Source organism: Acipenser ruthenus, chromosome 13 (genome assembly GCF_902713425.1).
Source record: "Acipenser ruthenus chromosome 13, fAciRut3.2 maternal haplotype, whole genome shotgun sequence".
Lineage (NCBI taxonomy): Eukaryota > Metazoa > Chordata > Actinopteri > Acipenseriformes > Acipenseridae > Acipenser > Acipenser ruthenus.
Window position 1 is genome coordinate 4,700,906 of NC_081201.1, and position 26,809 is coordinate 4,727,714.

At 38.1% G+C, this 26,809-nt stretch overlaps 1 protein-coding gene and 1 long non-coding RNA gene across 8 annotated transcripts in view; one reads left to right on the top strand and one right to left on the bottom strand.

Annotated features, from left to right (window-relative positions):
• Positions 1–1,979: 1,979 nt before the first annotated feature.
• On the bottom strand, positions 1,980–22,228 carry LOC117418332 (uncharacterized). Of its 3 annotated transcripts, none has more exons than XR_009330813.1 (7): positions 21,814–22,228; positions 20,463–20,755; positions 5,301–5,373; positions 3,970–4,481; positions 3,557–3,644; positions 2,596–2,727; positions 1,980–2,184 (listed from the first exon to the last, which is right to left on the bottom strand). It is a non-coding gene; the product is annotated as an uncharacterized LOC117418332 (long non-coding RNA). The 3 variants fall into 3 exon arrangements; XR_009330812.1 differs by having other exon boundaries at positions 3,970–4,062; positions 4,361–5,373; XR_009330811.1 differs by having other exon boundaries at positions 3,970–5,373.
• The window catches only part of LOC117418101 (rho GTPase-activating protein 17), a 47,917-nt gene continuing 29,069 nt past the window's right edge, over positions 7,962–26,809 (top strand). For 3 of the 5 annotated variants that reach the window (XM_034030695.3, XM_034030696.3, XM_034030694.3), the window contains exon 1: positions 7,962–8,331. In XM_034030695.3, coding sequence (XP_033886586.2) covers positions 8,279–8,331 — 53 coding nt within the window. In that variant the 5' untranslated portion in view covers positions 7,962–8,278. The remainder of the gene's footprint in view (positions 8,332–26,809) is intronic. The other 2 variants (XM_034030693.3, XM_034030697.3) reach the window with 2 other exon arrangements.

Consider the following 26,809-nt stretch of genomic DNA (forward strand, 5'->3'; position numbering starts at 1 on the left):
AAGCGCCCATTCAAATCTGGTATGTTATGCAGTTTTCAGTCTTTTACATATTTTTTTAATTGAGTGCATCATATTTTACAGTCTTTTACATAGTTTTTAATCTAACTTATCATATGTTTCCACCATTAAGAAAATAGTTAGCGACTATTTATCACAAGCATCGGATCACAATTGATTGCACGTATATCAAAATCTGACAGTGCACCACTTTCTGACATTATATGTGTCGAGTTTTGGTACACATACCATATTCTGATGAGGTACCACTTTCTAACACTACATCGGCTCATTAACTTGGTGGGGGAAAATACTTTGCAGGGCGCAGACCTGTATACTCTAGCTTAGGTTATTGAACAGGCATTACCAAACAGGGAATTAAAACAGTGGTTTATGTGCATCTAAGTCACTGCAATTATTGTTTTTATCAGACATTTCAAACTAGTTCGACACATGCAAAGTTCTCGCAGCTTTAAGAGTTGCCTAATCTTATCAATAGACTACCATAAATCAATATGGCCTTGGACATGAAAAATCAACAGTATTGATAAATGAAATACAGGCATATAGAATATTCCTATACAAATGAAACAAACAAATGTGTGAATATATATATATTTTATAAAGTATTTTGTTAGCTACTTTAAAGTGAAACAATGAAACAAATACTAACATAGCACACCTCTCACGAATGGTGTCAAGCTCCAAATGAGATACATGTTTTTGATGTGACTTTGTGAAGATCCAGTGATTTTCCAATGAGCCAGTAGAACCTATACAAACACCAAACTTACCAGTCTACTGAACACCCCACTTTTATCTGGAAGTATGCAATTCACTCAACCATGCATGCAATGCAACCACTCCTATAAGCAGCGTGCTGGTCATGAAGGCAAAATTACTGTGCCAACAAATGTATCCAGACAAAGGTGAAGCAGATTTCAAAGCAAGTACGAGCAATTTTACTAGGCACATTTAAACAAATTTTTCCTTCTTTCTGCTACAGTTACTATTTCAATGGTAACTTAAATTCAGCATTTTTCTATTTATAGTACAGTTTTAAAGACTTTAGAATCGTAACAATATGAGTATTGCATTGCTGTACTGTATCCTTTTATTATTGTCTAGACTAAGGCTGTAGATAGCAGGTGTACACATCTATTAAAACAATTGAAAACTAATGTTCAGAGTTACGGACATTTCAGACTTATGAACAACATCCATGCCAAAGGGGTTCGTACTCCTGTATTTAGAGGTTCGCTCTAAAATGCACTACAATGTCATTTTCCAGTAGGATTCTAGGAAGGAGAGTCCATAAGTTTACATGAATTGAAAACAAGAGGAGCATGCCAAGACAAACACAATCTGAATGTGACTTCCACATACTGGTAATTGATTGTAATTTACACCTGTTATCAAAGGTGTTCAATGGGCAAGGTTGTCCAATACGATCCCTAAGACGACTGGCAGGAACAAAGGGGCCCGGGTTACAGTACTAAATCTTGGGTCATTGGTTAAATAAGAATCAGTTGGGTTGAAAAAGTAAAAATCAACTTGGTGGTTTCAATTTAGCTCTCAGTTGGCAATAGTACAAAACTACCACATGTAAAGGCAGTCTGGGAAATAAAAGCCAAAAGATAAAATGGGATGGAGACTCAAGGTCCCCCTTCATCCTCTACTTGCACACCAACAATGTATCCCAACAACTTTTTAACCTTGAGTTATTTTAAGTCAACAATAATACTGAAAAACAAAACTCTTTTTTTTAATTATTATTGCAGCAGTATTAGTTCAGGGTCTATTGGCACTGTTACATAAACTGTGACCAATTAAGTTGTGAACATGTTATATTGCACAGTATAATTTAGATAAATCAATTCCATATTTTTAGGTATATAAACAATTTAGCTCATTCTGCCAAAATATAGCAACAGTACTTAGAAGTAATAAAATCATGTTCAAAAAGAAAAAAGGCATTCTAATAAAGAACAAAAAAGATTTCTCAGGCCTTTATCAGGGTTTCATCTGGTTTTATTGTAACTGAAATATTACTTAGGCAACAGCTGAAAAAAGTCAGTTAGGCACAAGTAGTCAGCATTTCCAGACATGCAGTAACAGCTGTTCTTCCGTGATAAAAGTGCTGTTTCCATTTCTTTCAAAATAATTAAAAGGCCACTTCTTAGAGACCTGAAAAATAAAGAAGGGAAACTATAATATCCATGACTTGATATGAAAGACAAACAGTACCCTAAAGCTGTTACTGAAAGTTTGATTGAATAGCACCATAAAACAGGGAATATTGATGCAGTGTTGTATATATATATATATATATATATATATATATATATATATATATATATATATATATATATATATATATATACATACATCTCAATGTCAGCTTGTCTTTCGTAGCCCAGCAGATGCAGTAATGCTGCAACAGCTGTTGGAGAAGTTCCCTTTCATCCAAATACCTAAGCCGTTCTATCCTGTTACAAAGTGAAAATGTACATAACGCACAAAAAATACATCACGTTATCTTTACTGTGTCACATGTTGTTTGTATCTCACCTTTATATTTTTAAACCTCATACTGACCTCTTTTGACATTTGTAATCACACATCAAGGGCCATAAAGCAATGTCTTTAAGGATAGCAGTGCATCAGGATCATGATCTGGATACACTGCGATGTTTAGAAGAAAAATTATCTTTCTCCTGGAGAACATTCCTGAGTAAAAGTTGAAAAGAAAAAATTATAGAGTATAATTAGGCTCAGCTGGTTAAAACAATAAGGAAGCCATATAAAATGTGATTTATTTAAAGTTAGTTATACAAAACAATCCATTAGCATGCTATTAAGTTTTAAATCGTCTGCAAGTATTCACACTTAAAAAAGTAGTTTCGTTACTTTCCTGTAATTTGTAAATGAGTTTAAGGATGAACGATAGCAGCCATGCATAACAGCCTGCCATCAATGCCATGCAGGATCAAATTCATTTAGACATACAGTAGTAGCATTTTACAATTTGGCAGAGGTTAATAAGCGGAACATGTGGGGTTGAAACTAGTCTAGCTTTGAATGTCAAGAACGTTAGTCATTTGTCATTCAACGAGATGGAAACAGATGCTGCTTTGTTTTTATTATATGTTCTTACATAAAGCAGGGTCATTACAGTTTGGCAACTGAGTCCTGCAGTGATCAAGGTTAGTACGTTTTCAAAATTATCTCAAAGTTTACTGATAGTACCATAACTCAGAGTTACTGATTGAAAGCTAAACACAATTCCTGGGTCAGTGGTTCCAAACAGCAGGTGCCACCTGTTATTGTTTTTTTTTTTTCCCTCTCTCTTCACCAGAATTACAATACTGTCTTATCTTGGTATTAACAAGACAGATTCCATAAGGCTCATCTCCCTTTACATAAAAGTTGCAGGGTAAGCAAAAAGAGTGGCAATGTAATTTTCCCATTATCAGTAAAAAGGCACGGTACTGATAAACTCGTTTTTTTGACCCGTTGAAAGTGAATACATGTTAATGAAGTATGTTCTAATAATTACTTTCCCACGTCATGTTGCGCAAGGATGTTCTATACGTTCACCATATCAAGTGCATCAGCTTTTTCCCAGCCAGCCAATAAAAACCTTTCTGAAAAAACAAAAAAAACATGATTTCATTCAATATAGAAACCCGCATTGAAAACCACAGCAGCTGCCAAGACAGACACAACCAGCACGTGCAACTTTCCTACGTTCTGTACCCAGGAATAGCACAGTTTGTCCAGTTCTTCATGGTACTAATGACCACAGTAGAAAGGAAATAGCAGTGCATACTATTTAGAGCACAAAACTAAGATCCAGGCCAGTTCACAATCCACCCTTGAATCATAAAACTACTCTGCATCATGTCCCCACTGGAAAAACATCTGGGCTCGTTTATTTATTAACGTTTTAATGATGATCCATTCACTAACCTGAGACTCAAGTGATCTACAGACCTACTCCTGCCAGGTTGCATTGCCTTCTTTGCCCAAAGCGATCTGCCCAAAGCGATCTGCCATGTTCACCTAAAACCAGAACAGCTTAGAAATGTTTTCTGAGTATTGAAACAAAATGTTGTCTTAGCTTTGGAGTACATTCCAAAATAAAACAAGGCTGATTTTCCCGAAAGTAGCACATGTACAATATGTAATTGCTTATCTGAAGAAATGTGGGGCTCATTAAATGAATTGTGATGGATATACAACAGCAATTTTAACTTTCTACGGTAGTGGGTACTTTATCAGCAAGTGCCACCTGCAGGCTGAATTCTGCACTTCTGAAAGGAGCTGAAAGGCAAAGTCAGTTCCGAGGTTGCATTTCTACCTGCTGGTAGTTTATGAACATGGCAGTGTGAAAGGTATCTGCCACCCACTTAACCAGCCTTGAAGACTGCTCCGGAGTCATGTCGACCAGCACGCAGTCCAACACAAACAGCGTTGGCAATCTGAAGAATAAAGCATATGACAACGACCTTTATTAAAGCACACAGGCGCGGTTCTCTAATGACCAGGATTTGATAACATCAATATAATAGATTTATTTTTCAGAATAAGAAATATGCGATACATATAGATTCTAACAGAGATTCAAAGGTTTGTCAGAAAACTTACATATCCCTTGTAATTACAAGAAGCAGCAATGACTTCTTATAACAAATAGCCATGCAAAGCTCCATCAAATTCTGGTAATCGGCTAAAGGAGAAGCCAGAAATCTAAAACCCTTGGGCAAAGGAATGACCTTAGCAAGTTTGACAAAAATGTAGGTGCGACAATAATACTAACATCTGAACAGCCAGAAGTCTCCCCTTTGCTGAGAATATTCATTTATATTTTAAAATGTAAAATTGTTGATATTACCTAATTCTTTTAAACTATCTGCATAATTTACTAAACAATCCTGGCATGCAGGATATGTTTCTCCCACGATAAAAACCCACAGATATATTCAATTGTAAAATATCAATCAATAATGTGTAATAAACCACCATTGAAAACTGGAATTAAAACAGCACCTTCTATCTCTTGCAGTGTTGCAGGGTGTAAATTATTTATTAATATTTTTAAAGAAAGTGGGCTTTTAATCAGTAATTGATTAAACCAAAAAATTGGTTCAAAACAAATCTGAAAGTCTAATGACAACTTCACAACTGGTCCATTACCTACTCAACTGCTCTGTAGTTTCTGGTTATTCTCTCTTATAAACACATTTTTTCAAGAAAATACAATTGGCAGTAAAGGATACAAATTATCTGTAGCTGGGTACCCAGTCCTGGTCTTCAGAACCAGTCTGTTTAATTTTCTCCGAACGTGTTAAAGAAATGTATCCTCTTGTATAGCTGTATGGAAAATGACATTGGTAAATCATGGTAAGGTAACAGTGATAAGTGTGATCAGATTTAGTGAGGTGCTTTATTGCTTACATTCCTGGCACTTAGGTAATTGAAATACAATAACAATACTGTATCTAAACAAAGGTCATTGTGAAAACTGATAGTGGATCCCTTTATTCACTACCATGAGATTCTAATTAAGTTGAACTCACTCTGTGTCGAGGTAAGAGTGTGGTAAACAACATGCAGGTATGTAATGATTATCTCTTTTAACAACCCTGTGCTCTTATCAATGTTAAAAAACTGAAACATTTACTAACCGTAAGTTATATGATCAGCTGTAAGTACTAACTATCTTACAAACTTTAGTAGTTTGCCTTCAAAGGGTTTAAAAGGTCACTTTTTTACTCAGTCACATGACAATAACTGTACTATAAAACACAGGAAAACAGCTTTAGAACTAGCAACAGATTATAATAAACTGTATAAATTAACTTCTAATTGCTCGGAAGAAAGTGCTTTTACACATCCCTGCCCTCCACTGTCCACAGTGTGGTACTTGTCATTAACAAAACAAAGAGTATGCAAAAAATAATAATAATAATTCCTTGCAACAATCATGAAAAAGTCAACTTGAAAGTATTTTTGGGCTGAAAGTTTGCATCCTACAAAACAAACCCAATTGATGAAAAGTTTTACATAGAACATCTCATTTAAGAGCCTTAAATAAAATCTAATGCATGTACACTACAGCAAATAAACAAACCATTCCAGGCTTTACTACGAGCTTGATTAGCCATGTGTCCAGGTAAGAAGCTCAGGTGTGTCGTATTAAACTCACAGTAAAACCAGGAATGGATCAAACTGCTATGCAATGGCAGGTTTATGTTTATGAAATATAAAGATAGAATTTTATCTACAAGGTTGCCTTTAATTTCCAGAATGTTGTGTCCAGACCAGCACCCAGATTTACAACCTGACAGTTGCATTCTTTTCCTTAAAAAGGCATCAAGTAGGAGATTCACTTCATGCACCCGAGCATAATAACCTGAGAGCAAAAAGGAGTTTGGTTTTAAACAACAGAAACTACAAACCTGACCATTAAAATGCACACCGTGCTTTCATTTGTCCGAATGTTAGACCATGCTTTAGACAATAGTGTTATCCCATGCATCCAATTAGAATCCCCATACATGTCTAAAAAGTGAATGCTGTACCTCGCTAAAACTTGACCCAGTTAGCATAACAAACAGTAATAAAGGCTGCCACTAGATGGGAGTAATGCACGAATAAACACAACGCACTGATTTCAGGAGCCTTTCTTTCTCCACGCTGCCTCACAAAATACTGGATATATGAGTCCTTCTAATAGCCTTTACTGGTAGCAAAGCTAAAAAACGAGATGGGATAGTATCAGCTGCGTTACATATTCATGTGTAGCTGCTCAGAGCTGCTTTGAGGGTTTGGAGGACACTTCAAAACGTGTGTATGTGTGCAATGCACAGAACGCCCTCATAAAAATCTACCTGAATGTTCTTACATTGCCACGTTATATTACTGTACCTACTACTGTATACAGAAGAGACTGTTCAACTTCTTATTCACAGACTGAGGATGGAAGAAACCTTGAATTGCATCTAAGTCTTTAATCAATGGGAATTTGGCATTTTCTACTGCAGCCAGAACTAGAATGACCACAACCACACATCGCTATGTGAAATCGTGTGTCTACAACTAGCAGTGCATAAAACAGCATGCACCAAGGGCAATATTGGTGGAACGCTAAGCTTGTCAAATGGACCACCTCACAAACACCACCTTTTCACAAGTCGAAGTGCTATCTGTAATGTTTTTTTTGTTGTTGTTTTTTTTTTTGCACAGTAAAAATAATAATTTGCATTGAAATACTTTTAAACTGCCACGGCTTTTTTTTTATTTTTTTTTAAGTGATACAAAGTCTGAATGATTGCATAAAATACTATGCTTACGCGTAGTTTGGTTCCCCCTATTCAGCAGCACAATAACACAGTATAAATAACACAGCCTACACAGAACACATCTCAAAAGATTAAGCGTATGTATCCATATGAACACGAGAGGGCGTGCTTCATCTACTTGCTCAGGGATTTAATGCAAAAGTTAACTTTGTATTCGTCCGTTGCAAACATATTTTGGCCCTCTTAACCTAAGTACACCGCAGTAAAGCTTAAATCAACTGCATGTATAAAATTAAGTAGCAAATAAATACAAGTTTGACTATCTGCCATTTGTTTTATTTATTGAATATCTTTTGCACAGTAAAAATAACAATTTGCATTGAAATACTTTTAAACAGCCACGTGATTTCTGCTGTATTGTATAGCTACGTAACTACAATTGTAACTAGTTATATTATAATGGAAACAAAACAATCTGTAGTTGAGATTTCAAAATCTCAGAAAGCATGCAATCGTGTTTCCTTTGACAATCACATTTGAATTCAGAGCAAAACCATCCCAATACTTCGTAACAGCTACTGAATATTCATAAAGACTAAGTACTGATTAATAGTACAACGGGGCTCTCTTTTCTCCGCTCTCACGCTTAACAGTTTCTCAGTTTTTTTGTATAGGGAAGTGGATACTAAAGTCACTTCCTGCCATAGAGATCGCTATGCTTCCTGCTAGCTCAGTTAAGGTGTGTTTATGCCTCGGCTTTTCAGTGCAGTAGAACAACCAGCGGGGAGGGCAGCAGTACTTGTACAACACAGAGGGAGAAACTGATCGGTAGTACAGGACCGCTAAAAGACACTACCTGCTGGCCCCGGATACAGGATACAATGCCACATAAGACCTTCTGGACTCTAATCTGAGAAAGGATATCACATCAAACATTTCTCTTTTTTGCACCGAGGAAGAAAAAAGAAAAGAAAATGAAGAAACAGTTCAATCGGATGAAGCAGCTAGCTAACCAACATGTTGGCAGGCAAGTACAGTACTTGTTTTATGGTTTACTAGTGGAGTGGGCACACTACAGTAGAGGCGCTGCATTTCATTTTAAGCGGACTTTGTGTGTTTCTTAATGAGCAACTTTATGGATCACGACTGAAAGTCATTTCAGACTTCATGACGAACTTAATTATGTTGTTCCTCGATTGGAAAGCGTACTGTAGCAATGCGCATTATGTTTGTGGTTGCAAAAATAACTTTTCTTGAAACTTCGTCATTTACAATATGAATTAGAATTGAAGCTGAAGAAATGAAAACACACTATGATTATCCGTTTTCAGCAAAGTACTATAAACTGGGTTTGATATTTGTATATTTAAATCACACTATTAGTTTTATGCTACTAGTTAGTGCATAATTAGTTTGACTGCATCATCCCACAAAAACAGTACGGTGTTATTGCATAGAAACTTTGCATTTATATTAATTAGTTCTGCAATGTTTGGGTATTGGAGAAACAGAAGTGATTTTAAGAATGTGTTGATTACACGGAACTGACAGGGATGGCAATATTAGTGACACTTGATGTTTCTTTATGGTTATAAACGAAATAAATATATTGGATACAATTAATACAGGTTTTAGGTTTCCCCTCTTTTTTTAATTTAACGCATAGATTATACGAGCGTAAAAGTGAGCCAAGGTGTAAGTAGCTGTATACTTTAAGATTTCTTAAATATGTTCCCAAAATGCAGCCGTACAGTAGTGTCAGTTTCACCCAAAGGAATGGCATATTCCCATGTCTTAGCTTCTAAACAACTGTATCAAGCCAAATTTACTCTGTTCTGCCTGAGACATCCTAGATGGAATACCTCTGAGTGAACATTTCATCTACTGATTGCTGTATTTACATGAACCTAGGTAAGAGCTGACATGATGAGCCACAACATTTGAATAAGGCCGAGGGAATGGAAGTGTTTTTGGTAACTGAACACCAAATGTATGTCGATTCTAGACCAGAACAAATCGAGACTGTATTCACACACAGTAAATATTTATTAGCAAGTGCTTCCATCTCACTGGGTGTTACCATGGTGCAAAATATTTATAAGCTGGCTTCAAGTGCAATGTACAACAGTACACGTATAACAAGGGTGGTGAACACTGCTGTCATTAGGCTGTGCATTGAACAGGAGCTGGTTACCTGAAGTGTTGCTACTGAAGTCACAAGCCCTTCGTAACCATTTGAATTGAGAGATTGTAGGTTCAAATCCAACGACCAGAAACTTTTACAAATCAGAAATGTTTGTGTTGTACTCAATGTTCTGTGACTGGAATACACAAACAGATCGAGTCACATTGTAGGAATGCTTCTTGGAACATTTCCAGTAAAGGTATTCTGCTAGATACGTCGGATACCTCAGTCATGAAGCTCATCTGCCCACATGTGTTGTTGAGAATTTCCAGTTCTATTTCAGGTGAGAAACACGGTGTAGTACAGTGTGTCTTCCTGTTAATGAAATGAGGACCTTCAGTTAGTAAAGTTGGTTAGGAATGGCTTAGGGACATACACTGTCCCTCTAGGAATACGATTCCACTGAATCCTATGGGTCACTCTTGGAGTTTGTGTTCCACTTAATATCTGAACACTGTGGCCTAATCAAATGAATTGTCAGATGGTGTGCAGTTTCTATTGGCCAGTCAATGAAGTCCTGGAATGAAGGAATTAGGAGTAACATAGACTGCTCTTGATCCTGTCCAATGATGTCAGACTTTCCCTGCCTCAAGTAGGAAACTAAGCAGCTGGTGTTCCCCTGAGTGAAGCATGATGACGACTGCCTGCCAGACTTGTTTGGAATGCATCCTGCGCAGTTTCTCTGTGTTTACCGACACAGTGGAGATCATCACACTTGCATGCCATGCGTCCATCGCTCTCTACCAGCAAGTAAACACTGCTCCTCTTTACTTTTGCCAAATAGATGGATTAGACTGAGCTGAGCACAGCAGTAATCCTGCGTGTTCCTCTTCTGCACAAGCAGTTCATGGATTCAAGTTCCAGCACTGCCTAGGAGAGAAACAGGCTTTCACCAGAACCAACCAAGAGATGCCTCCAGCTTGGTTTTTACTGGAGTAATCTAGGTAAAGTACCTTGCTCAAGGATACAGCAGCAGTGTCCCCCACCTGGGATTGAACCCACAACCCTCCGGTCAAGAGTCCAGAGCCCTAACCACTACTCCACACTGCTGCCCAATATGGATGGAAATAAGACTCCCATTGCATAGCTGCAGTTTGATCCATTCCTGGTTTTACTATGAGTTTAATAACACACACCTGAGCTTGGTACCTATAAACCGTGGCTGATCAAGCTCATAGTAAAACCTGGAATGGGTGAAACTGCTATGCAATAGGAGTCTTATTTCCATCCCTGTAATAATAATAATCAAAGAGTGACCCAAGTCCAACAACATCCCTGGCAAAAATATGACCTGCCATCCAGCCAATTATCAGTTATGTGAAATCTGCCTTTGTTTTTCTCCTTGGTTCACTGATGTCAGTTTTATTCTACAGAGCCCCTTTGCTTTAGCTGTTCAAAATGAACCCCAGTTTCTATGATGCTGTTATCCATTGTGGTTCAGGATGATATAATAAAATGTGTTTGCAAAACATGGTGCAATTTTGATACTACTACATGGGGACCAACATTCACTGTTAACAGAAAATACATAGGGAAGGAACCCTTTCTTGTTTGCATGCTATAACTGTACAACATTGACTGTAATAAATTAGGACATTTGAATAATAAGATACCAAAGACGAAATATTAACAATGTAAATCGATATACATTACTTATTCAAATGGCTGTGGAAAGATGTTTAATATTTTGCATTCAATGTGAAGTGACTCAGTGGACTGGAAAGTAAAGTTACAGTTCAAGCGAAAGTCCCAAAGAAGTCTGGTCCGGAGTGGTGCACTCATTCATTCATCAGAGTGTTTTGCCATTTCTGTAGCTAGTCACGTTGGAATGGCTTGTCACTGCTGCATAGTTTCTGTCTTATCTTGCTGCTCTCCTGCTAGACTCCTACATACCATTAGTTCAGGTCAGATACTTTAGCTGTGCAAAGTATGTGTCAGTGCAATGGCACTTAGTTCTCTGTTCACAACACTGCAAATTAATTCATGAGATCTATTAGATTTTGTGGAGGTTGAAGATTTATTGATGATGAAAGTCCCACTCTTACAGCACCGACTCCATTCAAATGTGGTGCAGTGTGAGGGTGAGTGATCCCTCACTGCTCTTTTAGTGTGGACTGGTTTTCACTGTGGAGGCTGAACTGAGACCACCTACCTCACTGCACTTGTGATGCAAGATGGATTTGAACCCCAGCTAACCTAAATATAATACCTCTGAATAAGTTACCTTTGTTAGTCTGACATTTTAAAACTTACGGCATACCAAAAACAGCACTTAAAAACTAAGTTAATATTTTAAATGACTCACTTTGGCTAACTTCCAATTACACGTAAGCAAATCTATTCAAACTGTCAAATTTACATATAAGTAAATACATGTACTGTATTTTAAACATTAGCTGACATTATGAAACCTTTGCAGCAAATAGCATAATGTTAATATTTTGGTTTACTTGTAATTGTCTTTAAATACAATTTCATATCACTAGCAAACAGGGTGTGATTAATCGATCAATAGAAAATATAGATTAATACCCCTAATTCTGAGTAAACCAAGTCCTGAATGTGTGGTTGGTGACAGCGGACTACCGATTTTCTCCTTACTGCTCCCTAACTTCCTTTTTTGACACATTATGTAAATGCATGGTTCCTCATGCATTAAATAACCTTGCCTGCTCGTTCTTTGCAAGGCTATGTAAGGGGCTTGCAGTCCAGACAGTTCTGCAGGAGACCTTGTGGGTACTCTTGTGCATCCGTCTAGCAGGACGATTTGTTCTACAGTAGGTTAAGGGTTACCAGAGTCAGATTTGTTTAAGTGTTTACAGAATTGAATTAAGTACATTCCTTGTGAATGTGTAATACTCTCCCTGTACTTGCATTCTTCACCAAGAGTATCCTAATAGAATCTGGTTGTATATGGAGAAACCTGTCCATCTATTTGGACTTCTTTCACCCAGTTTTAAAACTTAATAATAAAGTGGTACAAACAAATGATTATTACTCATTTATATAATGAGCCCACAAGGTATCTTTTCATTTTAACAACATGAATATTTACTAAGGCATCCTATTGTTAAAGGGCAGTAGTGGTGTTGAATATTTCAAAGCATCTGACATTCCTCTGATTTTCAGCGGATCTCCACAGTGCAGTTTGACTGCTTTAACATATTATAGTTTTTTTTCCTAGAAAAGCCCAGAGCAACAGATAAGTCACTGCAGGTTTATTTTGCACGCAACCTAATGGAAATCGCAGCTTTCTGTAATGATACACTAATAACGTCTGCAAAAAAAAAAAAACGTGCTGCAAAGTTTGATCGCGTGTTATCGAAACTAACTGTGATTGTGGGAATTAACTGAACTGAATGTGTTTAAAAAAAAAAAAAAATCCCTTCTGTAGATGTTTTATGACAAGGATCAAAACTTAAACTAGTTCAAAGCTGACCTTGGATTGTTGCCCTTGGACTTTTTTCTGCATTGTATGGGATAACCATTAGTTGCCTTTTTAACAGACGCCCTCCCCCGTTGTTCCATGGCTTTAGACATCTCTACAGACACTTTACCAAGAAGAGCGAATGTGAATGATTCTGTGTAGGATATATTGTGTCCCAAATGTTTAATATTCACTACATGAAACAGTTCTGAACTGTGATTTTCTTTTGTAAGTTGGAACAAGTCTGTTTCTTCTTGGGTAACAAATATATTCAATAGATAACAAATGTGTAGTCTAACTTGATACCTCGCCTCTTGTGTCACCTGATAATTTGACTTTCCAGCAATTCTTAACCTGGGCCAAGCCAGGATCTAATCCTTATATCCAAACTGCAGTGCGTGTGTGTCTGAGTGCGGGTGTGTCTGAGTGTGTGTGTGTTTCAGAGTGATTAAGAGCTGTTTAAAGCAGACTCTTGTCTGCCTTGCTGGTGTCAAGAGATCCACATGCATTTGATGCTGTAGAGCCCTGGTGTTGAAACCATGTGCTGAAATTTCCCCTATCTTCACATCCTCTTTTCCCCTATCTTCACATCCTCTTTTCATTATAGGGTAATGGGCTTTTCTAAAAGGAGCATGTACTACAGTATGTGAAGTCAGCCAAACATGCATTTAGAAACAAAGGCTCCCTGAATTCACCAGAGACTTGATTTTGCATATCTGTTGTCTACTTAGCTCCGTCGTTATATTTGTGATTAGCTCCCCAGTGTTTTTACTGATGAAGTTTTTAGTTTAGTACCAATGACTAACTCCCTTTTACCCTATTACCAAATAGGCATTCTCTCATTACTACTTCTCTAAGTTCATTTGGCTTAGGGCCTAAAACAGGCATGGCCTTTTTTTGTTTTTGTATCCTGAGGAAAAGCATGTAGAGCTAGCATTAGCAAAGCCACTGCAGTTTTCTGAGCAAGTAACCCGCAATTTATTAGATCATGTGTTAAAGAATTTCAGTAAAGTTGATCATATGGTTATATATATATATATATATATATATATATATATATAATCTATGTTGTTGTTTTTTTTTATATATAGAACTGGCTGTCAGGGTCTGTCCTGTCCAATACAATAGCTCTCACCTCTCCTCTTTATGCAGTGTGCTGGGTCCTTATGGGAGCTGTCTCCACTGCAGGACGATGCAGTCCCAGGGCTGCACTGTGTGGATACTCCTAATGAATTATTCAGATGGTACCTGACTGCGTTCTGGATGGCTAGAGCCCCTAGTTTCATTGCAGAGAGGGGAGGTCTCATACATGATACTCTGCAGCGTGTTGTGTTGATCTAGTGTTTCTGTGGCAATGCAGCGTGCCCATATGCTGTTGTCTTTTTCTTTTAAAAAAAAAAAAAAAGAAACTGCTCTCTCTCCATTGTCAATGAGAGTTGAGACTGAAAGGATGACATTTAGTGTTTGTTTATTATCGCTAATCACCATGGAAGTACTGGGACTTCATAGTAGTGCAGGTTTAGTTTTAAATATAATGAGTAATAACATTCACATCATATTCCCTGTAAAAATGCTTGCAAGGCATTTTTATGTGAATGCTTTTTGTTTGCAATTACAGTTGAAAATAAATGTGTGCAGTCCGCTGACTATCCATGTCTTCGTGTCCTAAATTAGATTGGATACAATTAGATTTTGTGGGGGACAGGGTTCAAACTGATGCTTGCAGCACTGAAAAGTCTTTAAAAAGTCTTTAGTGTCCCAAGGCTTTTTCAGTACCATCAGCCCTGTATCCTGCAGGGTGTTTCTGCCTCAGATGTTTGTTTTGCATTGCTGCGATGTTTATAACTAGAAGTTGTGCAACTTGCAACGACAGACAATTTGTACTGCAAACATTATCAACTACCATCTCTTGGAAAAGTTTCCTCTTCGGATAGAACCAAAGTCTGCACATCCTTGTCCTTCACCTTTCTCGGGGTCACTGGTTTGCAGAAATGTGCCTGACCGGGGCCAAGAAAATATATATGAAATCCTTTAAGATGAAACATCCCTGTCTACATTGCATGAGCGATTATTTTAGTAAAAGCCTGTTTTCTTTTCATATGTCTGGAACGAATCGATTATTACAAAACAAAACACTTCTGTTCAAGGAGCACAGATGTCACCAGTTTACAGAAAATCTTGGTTTTTTTTTTTTTTGCTCCTAACAATACTTTGAGAAACACACCTGAATTGCAGTTTAACTTGATATTTTAGAAACCCTTTCCATACACTTCAGGTCAAAAGTTTGCTGGGTATTAATGACAGTAAGGCCCGCTCTCATGCTTTCATGCATTTCATCCTGAAATTGTGATCGGCTCCAATGATGCCAAACAAACACGGTTTGTAATGCATGAAGACTTCTCATTGTGAGAGAGCAGAGAGCAGGGAGTCTCCTGGCTTCCTGTCCTGTCCAAGAACAGTATCCCACTGAGAATATCCCTTGGAGGAAATACGAGGCAGGTCCTGAACTAGACTGGAGATCCACATCCCAGATGGTAAAATTCCATTTCGGGACAAAAACTCTGTCCTGATAGAATCTCCTTTTCCCTGCTGAAAATACATTCAAATGCAACTCGCTGTAAGAGAAAATAAGGTTACACTTGAGATCATTTCATGGTTATATTTTTCAAACAATAAATCTGTACGGTACACTAATGTGCATAACAGACTCTCCCTAGCCTGCTTTGGTACTGAATTTGGAAGAGCAGGCCTCATTGTAATGTCGTCTGTAAGCAATTGCTTGCTAATTCCTGTGATTTGTGAAGCGCAATTAAAGTATGTAGCTGAAAATAGACCTACTGCGGTATGGGTGGAGTTTTACAAGCCCAGATAGTACTATCATATCAGCGAATACAGAAAGCACAAAATTAGTCACAGTTCACTTTTAGACCAAGAGTAGCTGCAGTCCACTTGGAGATAGAAGCCGGAGGGTTTAAAAAAAAGATTACTTGTGTTTGCTTCTTAAAGGTTATTTCAGTAGTTTTTTTTCCCTATTTTATAGCATTTGTACCTTCTGTTCTGTTGTGCGGTGGTTCTTCACAGAATAAAAGTGCTTTATAAAATGTGTGTTTAGGTCTTGTTTTAAACTATGAGCTGAGCGAATAAAGGTCACAGTCAAAAAAAAGAGACAAAAGAAAATATTTGCAAATCCGTTGAAACAAGAAATGGAGTCTCTAAAACCGGTCTTCTGCTGTTGCTACCTGTAGATCATATCTGTTTAGAAATAGCTTAAAGCTAGTTGGAGATAATTTGGCTTTTCAAAGCATTTCCTCCAGCTTAATTAACTCATTCTTTTGGAGGAGGAAAAAATCTGCTGATTTGATCAAACTAGAACCAAACAACTGAAGTACTACTATTCATGACCTTTTAAGCACAATAAAGCGGTTTGCTTTTCTCATTTTCTATCATTTTATAATCAATCAATCAATCAATAAATAGGAGTTAATTAAAGACTGCTATTTTCTTTAATCTCAGCTAGAAGAAGAACTTACAAACTTCTGCAGTATATGAATCCTGTTTATATGGGGGGCTATAAGGCATTATACAGCAGGATTCCATTACCTACAGTCTAGATTGGACTGCAGATATTTAATGTCAAGCCTGACGGGGTTAAGCTTAGGTTCAAACAACCATAGTATGGTACAGCACCCAGATCAATGCTAATGCAGTTTCAATTAGAAGCTGAAAATTGCAGAGTCCCCATCTACTCTTGTAATTTACTGCTTCGTTACAGTAATTGAGTGTGACGGTTGCTGCTTGTGCCATTACCCTGACGCTATCAAGATCCTTCTTATCTCCTGCCTTGGCTGCAACATCACTCCCAGTGCCACGGAGCATCGATGCCTTGCCTGCAGCCGTTCAAAGGGTGGATGTCTCTGAAGGCTGTGTTTTAATCAGAACGCGCTGTCAAAGGAAGTGGTCTGCACAATACATGTAGTGCAAATTCGCTGACAATGAGAACCCATTGTTTCACGTCCTCAGGAAAATGTTGCTTATTTACATGGAGTAGCAACACATAACTACATCATTTGCATACCGATTGCAGGCCTTGACTGGGATAAAGATTAGAGCTTTCATTGATGCTACAGTACATCTCATCTGTATGGTGAAGTCTTGTATTGTTTTACATTTGCTTTTGCACCAGCAGGCATTTGAACCCATGGAAAAAATGAGCTGTTGCATTCTCAGACTTTGTCACTGTCATTCTTCGCTAGTTATGCTTGAACTTCTGTGACGATACAGAGATCACTTGATCATCTGCAGTTGCAACTCAATGTTAGCTTGGTCTCGTGATCAGTGATTAGAAGGCAGAAAAGCAAGAGTGCAGGACATATGTTCTGTTTAAAATTTCCACTGGTATGAGAGGAATTCCTTAGGCTCTGTATATAATCCCAAAGTCTTCTGGGAATGTGAGGCTGTCTGCAGTGGCGGATCGAGAAAAGCTAATGGGTGCTGTTACAAAACGGCACACAATAAACCCTAGTTTGTGCTAGTTTTGTAGCAATTGTCAGTTTGCTGTTGAGTGTAACTGAAAAGCTGATGCAGAATGTACATGTTGTTCAGGTTTAGAATGGAAATCCTATAAAATGAATACAAAATAATGTAAAAAACAGTAGAAGGGACCAGCAAACTGTGTTTGTTCTGGCGCGGCACTGTAGAAACAAGTTGTCTTGGGTCTTGTAAAGTCACATGTCTGTGTGCAATAAGTTCCCACAATCTTGGCATGTGTAATTCTGGCACGCCATAAAGGCAGTGGTTCCAGGCCCGTTCCCTCACAGCTCTCGGGATGTAAATTATACTGTACAGTTTCTTGAGCAAGTTCTTCCTAGATTGTTTAGTGTCTTAGAGTAGAGGATATTCGCTGATACTATAGGTATCTGTGAGCAGGTGATATTGCCTTGTACAATGTATGAACAGTGAACATTATATAAAGTGGCTGAACGGGACTTTACAGTTGACTAGGTTTAATCCTAAAGGAATCAAAACAGACAGATCAATTAATTGTAGACAAACAGATCAATTATCGCCCCCCTGTTACTCTAAGCATTCACTCTGTTGTAGGTTTCTTGAGTCTAAATCAATTCTTACTAAGTCTTACTAAGCTCAATTATTGGAAAACAAGCAATCTTCGGGTCAGCTCCATTCAGGTACAGGCACAGACAATGCTGGCTCCAAGACTCTGGGTTTGTTCTTTCTGATCCTTTTGGTGGCCATGTGGTTTGCAGAACTCGCTTGTATTTAAGTGTTCTTTACTGTTGATTCTTGAGAATCTTGCCTTATAAGGCAATCCAATCCCAGGGTGGGTAAGAGGATAGATTCCAAGCAACAGTAACAGCTAACGGAACATATTCTAGAGGCTATGATTGTGTGTGTGTCTCTCTCTTTTCAATTTATATATATATATATATATATATTAGTGTTTGAACGTCAGCCAGAATTTTCTTACAATTCTTTAATCATGTGTGCACAAAGGAGGCCCACTATTACAAACATGGCACAAAAAGGAAACCAGGAGTTCAGCCTGCTGAAGTTATTAATCAAGCACTGGATTTGGTTAATTGGGGATTTTCCCCAGCGATTAACGTGGAGCCTTAGTGCAAATAAATAGAGGATGCTGTGTGAAAATGGAATAGAATTTGCAGGATCTACAACTTCTATCCCAGAGCTTCAAAATAAATGCATTGCAGAATAATGCATTTACTGGCACCCTATGCTTTAAGAATAAAGCAGCACTGTAATTTATAGGGTACCACCTTTGAACTGGGTAACAGTCTGTTCCAACGTGCACAAAGTTTAACACGAACAGACTCCTGTCTTGTATTACTTTAGCTAAAGTTGGCAGGAAAAATACACTTTTTTATTATTTTATTATTTTTGCTTAAAGCAGATGATTTGGCTTTGCAGAACAGTGAAGTTTCATTTCTTGTTTATGACTTGAGACAGCAGCGCAGTTGGGCAAAGGTTAGGTTTTGGAACCCAAGACTGATCCACAACAGGAAGAAAGGATACAGTGAAGGGTGTTTTCAAACAGACTAAAGTGTTTCTGCTTGAAGAGGTTCTAAATATAACATTTTTAATGGTTTGAATTGAATTTTCCTACCATGTTTAAGCAGAATGATAAATACTGCTACTTTTCACTTTTTGCCAGTATATTAGATTAACCGTGCAATGTATGTTTTTTGTTTTGCTTAATTCAGACAAGTGCACTAACTATACCTTTGGAACTATTTATATTGCATCAATGCAGGCAGTTATGTTATTTATTCTAATAACCACAAAAAAATCTGGTTGGGGGAACTCTTCAGCATCTAAGAAGATATTTTATAAACCAATTCTGATCATGAACTGGGGTTACATTTGTTTTATGTGATGTTGAACAAAGGCTTATCAGCTTGCTTGCTTATATTCCTGCTTGGCGTTTCTGAGTACAGGCCAATAGGATGCCTGATGCTTTACACGAAACTGCATTTATAATTATATTTATAACAAAGCCTTATACAAAGTCTAAAGCTTTAGTTTACCAGAACACAGAACCAATCTTTATGTACAAAATATTTGTTGTTTTTGAGAAGCTGTACTACTGCCTGTAGTGAGCTTGGGGGGAAAAGTATGAAGTGCCAGCCTTGAGAAACAAAGTTCTTTTTGTTTCATACACAACCGCGCCAAAGAAGCAAACAAGCTTAACTACACTAAATTTAGACATACCTCGCCAACAGCAATCTTTTAATGATGCAAGATGTCTACTGTTTCACTTCTATCACTGTCTCATCCTACAAAAGCATGTCATCTCTGTTGAGGTGTACGATGCTGTCGTTTCTCGGCGTCTGTTTATTTCATTCTTCTATCGTTTGCCCATCTAGGCCCTCAACAGGTCCTGTTGACTGTCCCATTTGTTTACATCCTCTTATAATTTTCAAACTAGATTTGACAACTTTATTTTTTGACAGCAGATGTCTATTGACTTGCGTACAGTAAGGTGACCAGATGAGCGGTAATTTGAACCCAGGATTTTACAACCCCAGTGCCATTGCTCTGCCCACTGCCAGTCTGTGGGCTGCTGTGAATGAGCAGGGTTCCTACTTCTCAGTGAATAATGTATTATAGTGCAACAGTGTTAAATCTGTGTGTGTAGCCCAATGCCTGCACTACCCCCTCCCTCCCCTCCTTATCCTGTTATAAATTATAGTGCATTACAGTATTTGCATTATGATTCTTCTGTTTGCATTATGACCCATGCTTATGTGTTTGTTCTCACTAAATAAGCTATACCCAAGTTTAAGAATCCTTTGGTATTGGCAAGCCTGAACCAATCTGCGGTAATTGTTAATGTTAAGGAAGGGGCTTCAGTGACCAATATTAGTACAGTATTGTGCTAAGACTGCGTTAGCCCACAACAAGTTTGACATTAATCAAGTTTAGTTGCTGAGGTCCGCAAACTCTGTGCATCCAGTAATATTTTGCTATTGAACTGCTGAATAATTCATGTGATCCACTCTCATCCCTTTACCTTCTATTGATCTTGCCCGGAGTCTTTCTCAGCGGATCATAGCTGGTATAGCAGTGTTGTTTTCAGCTCCTGCTCAGCAAAATCAGCTGCCTGGCAGAAGAAACTCCTCTGAATTGCCACAGTATGGTCGGAGGTACTGGTGGGACTTGCTAATGCCGCGGTGCAGTTCTGTGCAGTAGACTGTTGCAGTGCCGAAGGCGTTCTGTCTTCAAGGTTTGAGAAATCTTGGGTTCATGCTGTTCTTTTCAATGTACTGAATCTCAAAACCAAGTCACATTGAGCACTGAAGAACGCTGTCAAGGACAAATAATAATAATAATTTGAAATATGAAAAATAAAATATTATAATGATAATGTGTTGCTTACCTGGTGGACATTGGCACTGCACTGTGAAAATATTGGTTTCAGTTTGCACGTTAAGGGGAAATCCAGTCAGACTCTACTCGGTGTTGCTTTGAAATGCAATTAAAGTGATGTTCATACCACTGTGATCGGAATGCACATAGCGTTTTTAGAATGACCACAATGTCTGTACTTCATATTTAAGGTTGTTTCCTGCCCTGCTTGATATTGGTGCAACGTGCATGCTTGTAGTATTTTCAGCAGCACCTTACATCTTGTAATTGCATCGCTGAAGACAAGGCAAGCTGTTGCTTGTGTCTGTGTCGGCTCAAAGCAATTGTGCAGCACTGTAAAATGCCAGCTCGGAGATTGCACTCTGCTCATACAGACACGTTTTACTTTCAAGCTCTCAGGTTTAGGAATACTGTACACACTGCTCTGTTGCCTTTGTTTTTTTTTATTTGTATTCCTCGGCTTCGACTCCCACAGACTTAGTTCCCTAATTTAGTCACTTTATCACTTTTCAATATGTGCATTCCCTGCACAAAGAATATACAGTCGTTTTTTTTGTGTGTTTGTCTGAAGTATTTTTGTACTTTTTTAAAACCACGGCTCCCTACTACTTGTTGCAGTGAATTTCATGACTAATCAAATAGCCTTGTTTGGGTTATTAGCTGTGCTGTGTGATGAAGTAAGCCAAACTGGTATGCCTCTACATGCCTGTGAAGCTTTAATATCTTAAGAAAAGCTGAATGGGTGTTTTCAGAAACATCAAACAGCTGCTGTCAACATTGATGGCAGGAGAGAACAAGTCTAAACTGCACATTACAAAGCCCCTGCATGTTAGAATTGGCTTAAATACAAACTACCAATAGACCTGACACTTTTTTTAAATCAGGTAAGGGTTAGCAAAGGCCAAACAAAAAAAATCCAGAATTTAAGGGTTGTTTGAAGGGGGCTTTCACTAAACATGTTTCTTCCAAACCTTTTAAAATGTAAAATACAGTACCTGTCTCCCTCATAGTCGGACTAGCTGTAGAATGGAAATGCTGGTGCCGTTTTGCAGTCTGTTTGTTTCTTCAAGGTTATTGCAGTTACACAACTAAAGTTAACATGTTTACAGAGACCAGCTGGCAAGTTATGTGTGTGTGTCTCTGTGCCTGTCACACACAGAGAGAGAGAGAGAGAGAGAGAGAGAGAGAGAGAGAGAGAGAGAGAGAGAGAGAGAGAGAGAGAGAGAGAGAGAGAGAGAGAGAGAGAGAGAGAGAGAGAGAGAGAGAGAGAGAGAGAGAGAGAGAGAGAGAGAGAGAGAGAGAGAGAGAGAGAGAGAGAGAGAGAGAGAGAGAGAGAGAGCTTTTGTTTTATTGAATTGGTAAGAAAAAAAAAGAGTGTGTGAGAGATGGGAATCACAACACATGTTATGACAGAATGAACTGCTTGAATCATCCATGGGTGGTTACAGTGACACTAAGAAATGCATTGGAATCCATTCGATGGACTGTGGATTTTAAAACTAGATACATGTTGTAGAACATTTTGCTCAACCCTCCTTGACGTGAGCCTTACCATTATGTCTCAGTAACCAGTCATGGTTATTGAGGGACCATCAATCAAACATCTGTAACAGTTGATTTAAGTATGGTCTCCCATGAAAGCTGTACTAGACTCAGATCATATTATGAGATTGTTATCATTGAGTGGACATTGAAGGATGCTGTTCCAAACGTGGCTGGCAATAGAGAAATACCATAATACTGAAGAGGAAGTCAGATCCTTATCTGCAACTTCCAAATTCTTCCTCTTTCTTCATTGTGTGTCATTATTAAGTCATTCTGTTTTGTTTTGTTTTTTTTTAGTTGGGGGAGCTAAGAGGGAGGGTCACACAGTACATACAGCTGTTTCTTTAAAATACCTTGTTTTAAAAATCAGTAGTTTAATTAATTAATACCTGTTTTGTTTATAGTTTCAGTGCAAAACAAACTAGGTTTTGTTCAAATTAAAAAAGGTGATTCATAAAAAAAGATGTAGAAGACGATACAAGTGCACAATTACAGTACAGGTTTTTAATAAAATGATCAAATAATTACTTTAATATTGTGTCCTGGTATTGGTTTATATTTCAAAATGTACGATGAAGTGTTGCACATTATGTAAATGCTTTTAATGAAGGTCCTTGGTTACATGTCTCAGAAATATGCTTTTCACTTTGTAACATTTTATATGTATTTCGTAACAAAACCATGTAAAATGCCGTTGGTAAAGTATGTGATTTTGGCAGAACTGCGTGTTGAGGATTATTCACTGCAATGTGGAATTTCACTGCAGTCATTCACACCTCAGCTATGCTGTTGCTACTGCCCCAGAGACCTTCTCACTGGACAAATGACCTCACCGAATATAGGATTAGCCTCTGTGGTTTTCCGGGACTTTAAACCATAAAGGAATTCTTCTGTCTGTGTAATGTACATCTGCGTTGGGCTGAGGCTGTGAGGTTTTATTAAACACAGCTGTCCCCTTACTATTGTGTAGCTCATTTTTTTTTATTTTGGAAGACATACAAGTTATTGTTTTTTTTGATTGGCTGCATGGCTGTCGTGATGGTTCAGGAGTGAGTATGGGAAGGGTTAGGATTAGGGTTAAGGTTAGGCACATGTGTATGTGCATACAGTTACATATTTTGAAAACTATTTTAATAATAACAATAAGAAGTCATTTTAAACTGGCTTTCAAATAAGGGAAGAATGTACTGGTATACTGTAGTCAGTGACCCACAAGGGCTTTTGTTTGAAAGGAGCTGAAAAACATTTGTGTTAATCGCTCACTCAAAATGTAAATACACAGACTCTTATCTTTATAAAAATGCAAACATGGTTATACAATCCTTTTTTAATCCTGCCTGAGTCATGATAAATCTACCGGGATATCCTGCATTGAATTTGTCCTAATCTACATACGACACTTCACTCTGTGTGGGCCAGGTGTTTTTCTGGTCTTTGGGTTGGACAAGGAAAATGCTTACATTTTCAAACCTTTTCAGGGCTGAAGGCCATACTGAGTATCTGTGGGCTATCTAGATAAGGGATTTTACATTCCAACCTTGAGGGGTAATACTCGCCTTCATTACAGCCTTTCAAGGACACACTGCCCATGTGACGTGGGTAAGAGCTGAGAGAGCATCTAGAGAATGATACTGCCAGTCCGGATCCACACAGTCACACTGCCCTGGTACAGTCTGTGCTCTCCTGATCCTTTCTGTCATACTGATCCAGAGCTGGTAATGGAGGGCAGCTTGGAGTCAGGCGACCCCAGTCATCACCGCATGTCATTCCTGGCGGTGTTTAGAGATGACATTAGGGATGCATACTAAGTGTCTGAGCCACTAGTGCCATGAAATAAAGAAATATAACCTAAACAGGACTGCAGGTAATTGATAATAATAAAAAATTGAATGTATTATTCAATTAAAATGATACATCTGTACTTTATATATATATATATATATATATATATATATATATATATAAAAAGGGCAGCTGGCTGTTTGAGCTAATATATATATATATATATATATATATATATATATATATATATATATATATATATATATATATATATATATATATATATATAATTTAATGTTCAATACTATCTCTTAAATGTTCTGCATTACGTGTACTAAAATGCCTACTACATTTATTTGATTCCGTGCCTGTGTGTAACAGTGTCTGAGAGCATGACATAGTTAGAATACAAAGACTGTACAGTAGTCAGGCCGTTTGTGCTTGCTGAAATATATTGTGCAGCTTATCATAAGAACCCAACTAAGTTTTGGATGTTTAAGAAGTATCTTCCACAAGCCTTCCACATCTCGAATGTTGTGTTTTTTTTGTTTTTTTTTAGGGTACATAAAAAAAAAAAAAAGCACAAAGGATTGTTCCTGTGGTATAAACATCACCTTTCTGGCCAGCATTATAGAAATGCATGGGTTTTTTGCATTAGGGATGGATCAGGTTCAAGTTAATTTAGCTAAGAAGGACTTTTTATTAGTAATATTATTTATTTATTTATTTATGTATTTATTAATTAGCAGACGCCCTTATCCAGGGTGACTTACATTTGTTATAAAATATCACATTGTAAAGTATCACATTACAAAATATCACATTACAGATAAGAGCACTTATAAAGTAAAATCAATTTAAAATAAGGAATACAGTAAATAATTACATTTAAGAGCAAGTTCAACTAAAAGCAGTTAAACTTCTAGTAAAAATATTTGCTTATACTAGTAAAGTCCATTAAGAGCACGTAGTAAAGTACAATAAATGGATAAGAACGATTTCAATACCTATAAGAGTAAAATCAAGTACAAGATACAGGAAGTAGTTATAATTAAGAGCAGTAGTAGAATACAGCAAGGCATGGTGAAGTTCAGTGGAAGTACAAGCTGATGCAAGTACTGGTACAATTGGGTGCCATATAGTGCAGTATAGTCGAGAGGTGTGAGATTTACAGATGCTGTCTGAACAGGTGTGTCTTGAGGAGGCGCCGGAAGGTGGTCAGGGACTGAGCAGTCCACTGAAGGGGCAAGGGTGGAGAAGGGGCAGGCTCTGCAAGCAGGGGAGTGGAGGGGAGTGGTGGGGTACAGCTAATCTGCCGGTGGTGGAAGACCAGAGGGGGTGTAAGGAGAAATGATAGTCTGGAGGTAGGAGGGAGCAGAAAGGTCGAGACAGCGATAGGTGAGTACAAGTGTTTTGAATTGGAGGCGAGCAGCGATAGGGAAGGAGCAGAGCAGGCATTTCTTGAGCTGCCTCTTTTGACTACATGTACCTCTGTGCATACAGTATTGTAATAACACTCCAATACAGCTGCAAACCTCTCTCCCAGACAGAGTGACTAAGGGTTCTGTTTTTCACTGTGTGATGTCAGCATGCCTAAGGAGGGGGTGGTGTGTCAGCAGCAGCAATAATAATGACCCAGCAATACGTCAATCCCCCCGGTATCCCGGAGCTTTGTGAAAAAAGACTTGCATCACAGCTCACTAGTGTATTCTGTAATCCTTCCCTTGCTGAGAACTGACCTGTCCACACTCTCTGTGCTGTGTTGTGGTCTGCATACTGCTTGTGGCTGTTCGGAAAGGAAGTGAGCTGGCTTTCACAAACCCTCTCTTGTTGCTAAGGCAGGTGAGCCAAGGGCCTGGGAAACAAGAAACAGGAGCTGCTACAGTACTGCGCTTGTGATCTTGAATATTAATCAAAATTCCAGTCTCATTACAGTACAGTATGCTTCACAATATGCAGTGCACTTTTTTTAAATTCTCAAATTTGCAGAACTGTAACCTGAGGCAGCTGAAAGATTTTAAAAAAAAGGTGATCTGTGGATTGTGCCCCACCCTGTCCTCCCCTTGAAACTACTGTGCTGTGAGGTACATCACAGCTCCCTTCCAGCCGCGTCCTGTTTGACTGGAGTCAACCTGTTGCCATAACAAACTCTGCGGAATGCTGATAACAGGAAGTACATGTTGTAGCGCAGGAATGAATTCCAGACCTCCTGAAAAAGGAGCCAAACCATGTGCTTCGTACTGGGAGACAAGCTGGCAGCGAGGAGGGAGTAGGAATTCACTCGCAAGGAAACTGCAGTTACTGTACATGCCATAGTGTATGGCAGCTAGTGTAACAAAGCGCTTGGCCCTTGTTCAGCTTCCTTGATTGTGTTAACGCAGGTCCCTGATTAAAAACTGTATTTTCCGGTTAAACCGTTAGTAAAGTACTATGCCTTTGCAACTTTACCACCTTACTGAAAACTGCTGTTTTGAAAGGCTTTTGCCTGCCATCAACAAGCATCAAGCTGCAGATTTTAAACTCATTGTTTAAGGGTATTTTCATCAAATACATTAGAATATTTCTTATTTTGCAGTTTATCTAGGTGTTTCTTCAATAAGGACAGCGTTCTGTTTAATGAAAAATTCTGCAAAGGGCAGCCAGTGGCCTCCTGAGCAATGTTGG